The 11,328-nt window shown below is 38.5% G+C and overlaps 1 protein-coding gene across 3 annotated transcripts; it reads left to right on the top strand.

The window, feature by feature from the left end:
• Window positions 1-2,214: 2,214 nt before the first annotated feature.
• Window positions 2,215-4,582, top strand: LOC129778411 (uncharacterized). Of its 3 annotated transcripts, XM_055785299.1 has the most exons (3): window positions 2,215-2,313; window positions 2,456-2,506; window positions 2,661-4,582. In XM_055785299.1, the coding sequence occupies exons 2-3, from the start codon at window positions 2,461-2,463 to the stop codon at window positions 4,265-4,267; spliced, it is 1,653 nt and encodes a 550-aa protein (XP_055641274.1). In that variant the 5' UTR covers window positions 2,215-2,313; window positions 2,456-2,460; the 3' UTR covers window positions 4,268-4,582. The 3 variants fall into 3 exon arrangements, with proteins under 3 accessions (XP_055641274.1, XP_055641273.1, XP_055641275.1); XM_055785298.1 differs by having other exon boundaries at window positions 2,221-2,506; XM_055785300.1 differs by lacking the exons at window positions 2,215-2,313; window positions 2,456-2,506 and adding an exon at window positions 2,556-2,608.
• Window positions 4,583-11,328: the final 6,746 nt, after the last annotated feature.

Here is an 11,328-nt window from a genome sequence, read left to right as displayed (position 1 = left end):
TTGGTCACCATTTCTCATAAGGCGTCGTGCACAAATTACGTAACGCGATAAGGCGCGGAGGGGGGGGTCGAGGTTGCGTTACTTTCTGTGTATTAGAGATAGGAAATTGCGTTACGTAGGGGGGGGGGGGGTTGAGGGTCCAAAGTCCGGATTTTTAGCGTTACGTAATTTGTGCACGACACTTAATGTATGTGATGTCTTCGCAACGGAATGTTTAAAGATGTGAATTTCAATTTCACATCTACGACATTTTGATAAAAACTTGATTTATTTGTGATTTGTTTTTATTTTGTGTATTGACATTTGAAACAAAGTTTAGGAGTGATCAGCAACATGTTTGTATGAATTTGATCACTCCTCGTAGAAAGCGACGATTGAAATAGGAAGATGGAATGACCTCAGAATCCAACAGTCAAGTAAATTCACAATACATCACAGTAAAAAATTAACTTCTTGTGCAAAACTCAAATACTTGTAAACAATATTTGGTTGACATATGTCAACACTTCACGATTCAGCAAAAACATCTGCGATGGCATTCTTGGACGTCGAGAAGGTGTTCGACAATGTCTGGTGTGATGGACTTGTCTTCAAACTGTACAGATCCAACAGTTTCATGTCGAATGATCAATGACAAATGTTGAATTTTGTGAATCCTTTTCTAGTACCCGATTCGTCAAATGGTGCAGTAGCATTGGTCATACTTTCAAGTTTTTGAATTCATGGCACAAAACAATATTTTCGAAGACTATTCAACATTTGGATGATCTATAAAAATTAGCGTGCCATCACGTGTATCGATGGATACGATTTGATTTACAGTGCGTTCGGTTTCGGCATTAGGATTCTTCTAAAACGCGAAAAAGGAAAACCATTTTACATCAGGCCATTATTTCAAACAACTTCCACTAATCTATCCACTACTGAATCAAGTTTAGAGCTTCAGTGGATGCGCCCGATTACACTCCAGCTGATAAAGAAGGAATCCCTTCAATTTCTCACCATCGATATCAAGCTTTTCATCTGGTTTGGAGTGAATTGGCAGTACAAATGGTGCTGGCAAACATCCTCCGCACGCATCCATTGTATTTATTTTTTTTCACCCAGTTCGCTCGAAGCAATATGCTTCCGGTTGTCTCGGAAGCGATGTGTAATTTCTACTATTTGTTACGACTGTGTACAATGCTGTCAAAAGCACTTGTCGATTCACCAGGGACATGGAAGATGGAATTACGGCTTAGCCGATCAGATTTGAGTTTGATTCTATTTCACGCTCTTTTCATACAAACATCCACGCACACACACATGAATGTATGTATGTATCCGCGGGCGGAAACATGACTGATATCAGATCTTGAATGGATGTGCTTCGAGGAAAATGTACCAGCTAGACAATTCATGCTTCTATAGAATGAAAGCATATTGTGTCCCATTGATGTTCGTTTTTACTTTTTTTCTAAACTTCAACAGGAATGCTTCGAAAACTGTATGCTTGCCTTCGTTCCCAGTCGATGAATTGCGGCCACATCAATTCGAACGTGGTATACTTTCAAATCACATCACAGGGTAATTGTCCGGATAGAACCATATCGACAACGATACAATAGGAAAGCAATAAATAAATGCTAAATTGTGGAGAAAATAAACTTCCAATGTAGCCGCAAATGTGACACACAACCGCTCATCTCGTTAGGACTCCTTTATTTCTTCCACAGTCTCTGTCTGTTCCCGCAGCATCCCATTCACACCCGGTCTCTCTTGGTTCGATTTTGCTGACGACACGTAACGTCGGCAGCAAATCACTCCCAGTTTATGTCCATGCGTAGGGTAGGGTGTGTCTATTATAGATCCAGTCTATAAGGAACGAAATCTCGTTGAGCTGCAGGAAATACCTATTTTGAGTTTGATTTCCAAAACACACACAAACCGAAAACAGCAGCAATAACTCAACGCATTTGTTCCTATTCTCACCTTCTCGCGCTTTCCATTCCTGGCAGTGGCGGCAAAGGCAGCTTGCACATAGAAAACGCAAACCGATTATAGTCACCCACTACGAGCAAATCAGGAAGAGAGAGAGACAATAAACGAGAAAAAAAAACATAGAGTGCGCTGACGAAACATAAGCATCGCTGCAATGGAAAATGCTTCATTTAAATTGAAAACGAAACAAAATTAGACACAAAACCCACTCAGCGGGTGATTTTATCTCAAATTAATGCTTCCCAGCCTCCGTCGCACTTGAAGCCGTGGATGAGTCAAGTGATTTCGGCAGAGCACTCCGCAGATCACCGGTGACAGCTTTGGACGTGTATCGTAATTGTTTGCTGAAACAATCTAATTTGTGTTTAAATATTTTTGTGTGGACCCTTCAGATTAAGATATTCGGCGCTAATGGCGCGCGGCCACTGAATTATAATTTGTTGGCGCCTAATTTTTTTCTTCCTGTGTTTCGCAGTGAAAATGGATACAAAGGAAAATCTCACCGAATGGATGGAGCTGTTGAACGGTACGGAAGTTTGAATTAACGTTTCTTGCTTTTTGATTCAATGCACGATCTGAATTTATAATGCTGGAACTTAACATTCGTCCGGGTTTCCTCTTGCTTACGGTATCCTTCCGTTTTTTTCTTTCTCTCTGTCTCTACACATTTCGCCTTGCAGACATGCTCCGATTCCTGAATGCAGCCACATCCGCAGAAATATGCTTCAAGGAGGCAATAAGCGAGAATCAACATCCACATTGTGATGGCTTGGACTGTGGGAAAACATGTGACTGCTGTCTCTTAAACGAACCCAACTCTTTGGGGACCGACTACATGAATATTGTCAGTAAACTAGATGAATCTCGCTATACGTTGATACACAAATGTAAAACCTTTCTGAGAAAACTGAAAGAACGTTTGTCGCACGAGGATGCCGAAGAGGAGGAAAACTCATATCTGGAGATGAGCGGTGTGGGACATAAAAATGATATTAATTTAACCCAACCGACAGATAAGATTGACTCTTGCGAAATGTTCGAAGGCAACATCGCCATAGATGGTCCCCCCGTCATCATCGCTGACGGCAAATGCGAGGAGGAGCTGAATATGGAGGAGAATTGTTATGACTTTACAACCGATAGATGTCTATACGATGATTGCACCAACATGAAATTGAATAACGTTGCGAACGTATATCCAGTGGAAGATGACAATAGCAAATGTCCTTACAGTGGATTACCAGCTGCACACTTGCGTATCAAGCAATCCCCGAAATATGGGACACTGTTCAAGCAAGAGAAACGTTTGTTCTTCGATCAGTCGAAAAAGTTCTTTGTTGGTTTGCTCGATAAATGGCTTTTGCTGTACAACAACTGCAACGACCTGAAACCAACGCAATGCATTCTGATAAAGGACGTTAGGTTGGATTTCAGCTTGAATGATCAAATTAACGAAAAGAACCAGTTCTACATTGTCGTTTCTGGCGACGACAGGATTTGCTTTCTCTCACCCAGCTTTAAAGAGCTCAATGAATGGATGGTTTCCATTCAACAGAATTTGCTCGCGAAAAGCGACAACGTGTCGTACAGTACTTCGCGAAAGTTACCGCTTCCACCGATGCCAGACTATTTGTGCACCGACGTGGGTGGAAATTCAGGCGGAAACTATCACGAGGATGATATTTATGAGGAACCACAACTTCTTAGCAAACATAGCGAAATTATTAAGGACCTACACAATTATGATACACCGAAAACTACCGCTGATATTTGCCACAACTTAAGTCAACATCATATGAAAGCTAGTCCAATTAAAATAATTAATGATGCTCCGATTTCCCCGACCAGAGTAAACAAGTGTGAACCAATTTGCCATTCGGCAGGACCAACTGTTGCTAGCGTTCCCTCCCCGGCGACGCCAGTTAAAAGTTGGCTCTTTAATCGTTTCAATAAATCACCCGATGGCAACGACCAGAAGCAAACAAGAAAGCCTTCAAAGAAACTTTCCTTCCAGCAAAATCCCCCTCCGGTGTCGGTGCCGACGACGACTACAACGGCAGTGATCACGGGTGCCACTAGTTTGAAGCCAACTATCGGAGTTCCAGATGAGAATTCAAAAGTGTCCCCGACGACCAAAGTTACATGTGCGACGGTCCCTTCGGCAGCTAACAAGGGAACAAAAATAAATATGATAATTAGCCAGCTAGAAGCGAATGGTCAATTGAGTTTGCTGTCGAAAAGTTTAAATGATCCCAACAAAAGGAAATCTGTGTGTGTGGAAGATTAAAGTAGTTTCGTGGATATAGACGTTAATCTAATTATAATGTGTTTATGTTCGAGAGTGGCTCTGGAAAATATACCAAAATCATGAAATAGTGTTCTTAGAAAATTATCCAGGCTTCGATCAAAATACACCCTTTGCAAATTGAAAAAATTCATTTATTTATTCACCAGCTGACCCGGCAAACTCCGCCCCAAAATGGATTCTGACGTAGGACTATGTCTTTGATTTCTAGATAGGGGGTCACTCTACGAAAAATGTAACGTTAAGAGTTTTCAAATGCATATTACTCAGAATCGTTCTTACGATATATGTCTGAAATATTACCAGTGGAAATAATAAAACGAGTGAGCTTTTAACAAATAAAAGAGGTGTTTTGCGAGGAAATGCGAAGGTAAATCATGTATTATGCATTCTTTCTTTCAACTTCGTGGGCAACACCTTTTTCGAATACATACATGTTGAAGTAATGAGATGCAAGATTTCATGCATCACTCAAATTTCAAGCAAGATTTCATTAAAGCAACGAGGAAATTGTCACCCATACAGTGATCGCTCGTTAATTGACCCGGAAAATCAATACAATTATCGAATTTTGCTCGCTAACTGGACTGCAAAACAGCCAAAGCAATTCTTCAAATTGAAGATGACATCTATTATTGATACGTAACTGCATTGCAGTCTAGTTAACGTACGCCCTGTTGTAGATAGTCCAGTTAGCGAATGACTGTATATAACGGGGTGATGAACATCTTAAGTGAGTTTCTTCCGGGCTGCGGCAACATTGTACACCGAAAGATTATATCAATACTAGGAGGATGGCAGCTATTATCATGCGAGGACTTATTGAGATCGGCATTACATCGCATCACAAAAATGAAACGAAATGAAATGCTAATAATCTTTATGACTCATATTCATAATTCTCAATGACTCAATTTCTTCTATGATAGATTGAGCAGTAGAACCAATACGACTTGATTGTGATAGTCTGCAAACGAACATACATTCCAAAGCTACTGCTCCCGATGCCTTAGAATAAGACTAATAATAAGAATAAGACAATGGAAAGAAATCACAATATCATAGCTATCCATAAAAAATATAGCAACTTCATGTTTTCATTTTGTTTCTTCCCCATAAACTTCATATTCAATGTAATGAATGACGATATTATTTTTTGTTTCCCGATCCGCATATATTTTATTCACATTCCACCCTGTTATGTGTCACACTGATATTGATTAATCATTTTCAGTTAGACAGTTGAACTTCCTGCCAGAAGCTTATTTTCTTTTTTTTTGTTCGTTACAAACCGTTTAACGGCTATGAGTACATATAACAAACGGCCCTTTTAAGGGCTACTATTTGGAGTTTCAAAAGAATCAAACTAACAGATTTCTGAACAATGAAAAGGATTACATTAAAAAACACAACTGTTCTGAACAATCACAGTCCTACGTCAAACTTCCGTCCGTGTCCCTAGGCTCAACCCTTTCTACTTTTTTGTTATCAATACCTTCAAACATTTACATTTTCTTACTAAGCGAACGTTCATGGGTCCGAGCGCAGAACTGTTCATTGATTGATATTCTAATTGGCCTTTTACAATTTCCTTTTAGTAATAAATTTCCTAGTACAGGGCGGACTCGATTATATACAGTTTAGGATTTATTTTCACTGTATATAATCGAATCCTGTATATAATCGAGTTTAAAAAAAATTGAATGGTTTTTGTTGGATATATTTTTCGTTTTTTTTTAATATAAAAGAAGAATTTAATTCTTTATTCATACCCTTAAAGTCATAAAATACCTTTCTCATATAAAAAATCCGAATTCATTCGGAAGGTGATAGAGGATCATATTTGATGAAAAAAAAATCCTTCTACGCATATGTTCGAATTTCAACAATGATAGAGTTAGTTAGTTAGAGTTAGTAGAGTTGTTTCAGACTCTGATGCTTCAAACTGGCGCTACATTCAAAAGTACGCTACAGAAGACGATTATGTCGCATCCATTAGTAAGATGAGAAAATTTAGTACAGAGTATAGTTGGGAAACATCTAACTTAGTGGATTTAAATAAAATTTTGGAAGTGAAAAGTTGGGAAACATCTAACTTAGTGGATTTAAATGAAATTTTGGAAGTGAAAAACTTCCACGTTAGTAATTTAGGATGTGTTATTATTAATTTTATCCTTAAAATTCATGTTGAAATTGATTGTTTCCTCCAACTAGATTAAAGCTCTCTATCCGCTCTACAATTTGTTCTTTGACACCCAACAATCTATATATCTTAACTTCGCTGCAATATCGATATAAACAATTCCTGATGAAAATTCGAGCAAAATCTTCGAAAATCACGATTTTGACCCCACTTCATATTAAAGCCACTTAATTTTTACCTTAACGTTGATAGGTGATTTGTTTTCGTGAAATAAGTCATATTTGAAATCAAAATCTTCGAAAATATCATAAACATAACTATATAACATAAATCACCATAAACACATTTCTTGCCCCCTGAAATTTTGCCAATTTTTCAACATGCCAAATTTGATTCCATTTGCTTGATTAGTTCTTGAGTTATGCAGAAATTTGTGTTTCATTTGTATGTGCACCGTTTTGTTGTACAATTTGTTGCCATTCTAAAGGTAGCTTCATAATGTATCTATCCTAGATGTCTTGGTCCCTTTGGCGAAAAACTGAAGCGGTAGATTTTTACAATCTTCTCTTGATCGCAGTTTCTTATCACTCTGGAGATCTTACAATGCGAGAAAAAGGTGCTAATCGTTTGGTGCCAGATCCGGACTTGCGGTGACCTTATTAAAACATCTCAATCAAGCTCTCCGAATTGTGTGGCCTGGCGCCAGGTATGGGCAAAATCGCATCGAAGTTCGTTCAACAACACTCATCCACAAATAAAACTCACCCTTCTATTCTCCGTTTATGCCTCACTCTATTTGAGATAGAAAACATTTACCTATCATTTTCTCAAAGTTCATTCTCGATTAGAACGGAAAAATACTATCTCGATTCCGCTCATCTATTCTCAGAGAATTTTGCATTCCCTCATTTGCCTCCCGGAATGACGTTAGATGGTGATAGAATCAAATTGGATACTTTTGCTTGAGTTAACGAGTGTCTCTGTAAAATCATTCGTTTTTCACTTAAATAGCAATCATTGAGCCTCGATCGCGGCAGTAAAATATAGGTAGATAGTTGAAATCGAGTTGTTTCCTGTGCACTATTGCAATGACTTTTTTTTTATTCTAGTATTGAACAATCTAAGCCAACGCAAAAGAACATATTAACGCATATTATTGGTGAGCGGGAAGGTAGATTCATGTGCCCTTGAATGCTGACAAGGAAATGAGTACAAAGGAAAATAAAATCATACCTACAAGCAGATTCCGTCTATTTTGACTCACTCGTTATTTTGTTTCGTGCGATCCTTCCAAAGGAGTATTCATTCATTGAATGTTGTTTTCCACTCTTTGTTTTGTTATGTTCATTCTCAGTCCCGATTGTAGATGGTCGGGGAGTGTGATATGATTCATCGTGCAATCTCACGATTGCTTGCTGCATTCTTTTCGTCATGATTATTCCAAGCAGATACAAGAGTGATTTAGAATTAGGTGTGGAGAAATGAGCGAATGAACTTTTCCATACTTGCCTGGCGCACAGTAGTCCCTCAGAAATTCTAGGTGGCATTAAATAGAAAAATGAATGCAAATGCCTTGAAATTTGGTGTACGGGGATTTTCGAAGGTTCTGAATCTATTTTTGAGTCATTTTGGTTATAAACTCCAAAGCAAGGGCTGGAGGAGGGGGTAAAATTTGAGTTTAAAAAAAAATTATAGGAGGTTGTGTCCAAGATACGACCGCATTGGTGACGTAAAACTACGCTGTTATTTTATATTAGTCGCTTGTTTATACCTTCGGATATTATTCTAAATGCTGTGAAACTTTAGAAACAACTGCTTAGTAGAATAATCTCTGAAATGGTTTTTCATTGTAGAATCAGTTGACGATAATTGATTGATGATTCATTCTTGCCCTCGCAAAACAATGCACTAGCTGATCGTATGTCGCAATTTATTTCTTTTACATTGTTTACATTGGTGGCTTGAAACTACTAGGAATATAAACACTTCTAGCATTTTGCACTATTCTCAAAAGAAATGCCTCTGTTAATATTACTGGCCTCGAAAAGAGTTGCATAACTTTCTCATGCTCGAGAGAAGCGCAGCTGTCACCCTTAGTGGAGGAAGTTTTGCTACTGGCAAGCGAAACCTAATCACATACAAAATTCCAGAACTTTTGCTTTCTTGGTGACTAAACAAGCGAAATAAACTCTTTTTGTTAATAACAACCTCGAAAACAGTGTCAATGCTTCATTATTACCAATATTAGCGCAAATGCAATCCTAGTTGAAGGCATTTTTACGACTGGCACGCGAACCCAAATAACTTATAACATTCCAGTAAGACATTCAAGATGCTTGGTATTCCCCAAATATTTTTTTGGCGCACAACCTTAACGTCTGCTTCGACATAACGGCAGTTTAATGCATTGATGCATTCTCAAAGGCACCAACGAAGCCCTTATGATGACGGAAAACCAAATGTTAACTGCTTGGAAAAATACTGAATTGAGCTTGTACTCTGCTGTAACACCCATCGATGCGAATTCGCTGATGAGTTTGTCTAGAGCGACCGCCTTCACCACCAGCGGGGGAAGCTTGATTTTGGTTGCTGCCTGGGTAACCGCGTTTACATTTTCGACCGACGCGCCGAAATCTACTTCGATGTTGTTCGATGCGGTGTCACACTCGCGAAGGCTCGGTTCAGTGCGAGCACTTTTCACTGCCTCGAAATTTTATTGCCCCTGACAATGCGTTCGTTTTTTGCAGGGCTCGAGCCTGCCTTCCTCTTCTTCTTGCTCATCACACACTACGCGAAGCGTCCAATTTATGACGCGGAAAGAAAAGCACACAATACGAATAACGCGAACAGAAAAACCAAACGACGATATCCAAGTTGGATTACCACTGGTGGGGTCCAATCTTAGATCGAAGCGCAGCGAAAGCAAAGTGAACTGGATTGCTCAACAGTCCGATGCCGAATGAAAGTTTGCCTCGGCGAGATCCACTATTTATACTCTAGGCAAGTTTTCCCCTTCATTCTTCTACTTTTCTTTTGTTCACGGAGACTTTAAATCCTACGATTTCCCCTCCGTTGGTCGTCGATAAGTTGCTAGGTATTGACAGTTCTGTTCGGGAAAGCACACAAATGGACAGAACAAATGTATGGGAAAAGGAAACGCTTAAAGTTTTCATGAATTTTAACCATTTACAAACCAGGGGATTCTAATGTATAGCATAATAAACAAATCTTACGGAATTTCCGATTCGTTTAGTATGTAAATCGCCAAAATCCGTTCGTGGCAAAAATTGTTATTAATGTTAACTTTATTTCATAAAAACGTGACCTGTTTTCTGATTTGGCACCCTTAATGAAAGATGTAGTTCGACGTCAAAAACACGTTTGTGGTGTCTAAATATATGTTTTCAAACTTCCTGAAAATGTTTTAAATATTCTTCTCACCAAAAACCCGAAAAGGGGCGCATGGGGAGGGGATAAAATTTAGAAAAAAAAATCGAAAAACACGTGTGGGATATCACAATATTTTTGGAATTTTTTCGCAAAGTGGTCGAAAGTGGCCAGAAGTTATAAAGGAAAAGTGTAGAAGGGACCCTAAGGAAGACATTTTGTTATAAAAAACTTTGGAGGTATTTGGAGAATTTTTTGTAGGTCTACTTTTGTATAAATTCAATGTAGAAAATGTACTTACTTTAAACCCTCATTTCACAGATTCAAAATTTTTTAAATTAAAAACGGAATAAATTCGAAATCAGCATAAAATTCTCTATCCAGAACACTATCACATTGAGCTTGAGCTTAAGCTTGAGCTTGGGTAGACTGTACAATTCGTAGTTGCTCTCCGTGATTGACCTGAACCAACCAAATTGCACAAAGAACACACAGAATGACGCTTGGGACTAGCAAATCATTCTCGTTGTGCAATTTTCGGTGATTCGAGCTTTAAATGGTCAATAACGACGCCGGCCACGTCCTTACAGTCACCAGGGGAAGGAAAGGAATGTTAGTATGATATTCGCCGCCCGAAGGCCAGAAGGGTCGCCTCTATAGCGTGGTTCCCTAGCGTTTATCAAGGAAGGGATAATTGTTAGTGGGAAGTGGTAAGAATCAGGATTCACTGTGGTAAGTGATGTGATTATGTAAACGCAATCTATTGAATGGAACTAAATTTTGAAAATCTCATATCTCAACACGCGGCAGAGATCTTTAGGTATCCTGAGAAGGAAAACTTGTAACATTAATTAGATTTTAAATTTTTCTGCACATATTTGTTATTGAAATCCAATCGCAACTGCGAAGTTTTAACTGTGGGGAAACCTGAGAAGGTAACCGAGAGAACTCATCTAGAAACAATCACCCTCAATTAGAGTATAAATTAACACACTAAGGGCGATTACACATTATCCGGTTTCCGCCGGACCGGTTAGAATCCCAAATGGCAAATTTCGATCGTACCAATCTCTTCACGGCGCCGTGATACAGCCGTCCACTGCGACTGCAATGTCCGGTGACCGGATAAGCATTATACGCGATGACAGTAGTATTGTGTTGACGTCTGGTACAGACACCGATTTGGGAAAGTAAATCATTCTCTATGAGAATATCAGACCTTAAGACAGTTAAATTGTTCAAATTTTTAATGAAAATTTTTACTTTATATTATGTGATCAGTTAAAACTCGTAATACTGATTCTTACTTAACCATTTTTGTATAATTTTCTTGATATTGTCATTAAAACTCATCATTGTAATATAAAATTATTAACAAACACAATTCTTGTTCAGGGGGTTTTCATCACTTGCAAAAGAACGTGTAACGTGTAACTCATTAAGAACATATTTTATAAGAAAATGTTAATTTTCATTCATAATTTTAATTTTTAAATATTTGTTAACTGCACCC

This window comes from Toxorhynchites rutilus, chromosome 3 (assembly GCF_029784135.1).
Source record: "Toxorhynchites rutilus septentrionalis strain SRP chromosome 3, ASM2978413v1, whole genome shotgun sequence".
Lineage (NCBI taxonomy): Eukaryota > Metazoa > Arthropoda > Insecta > Diptera > Culicidae > Toxorhynchites > Toxorhynchites rutilus.
The sequence above is the reverse complement of the archived record's forward strand: the minus strand, read 5'-3'. Positions and strand labels throughout refer to the sequence as shown.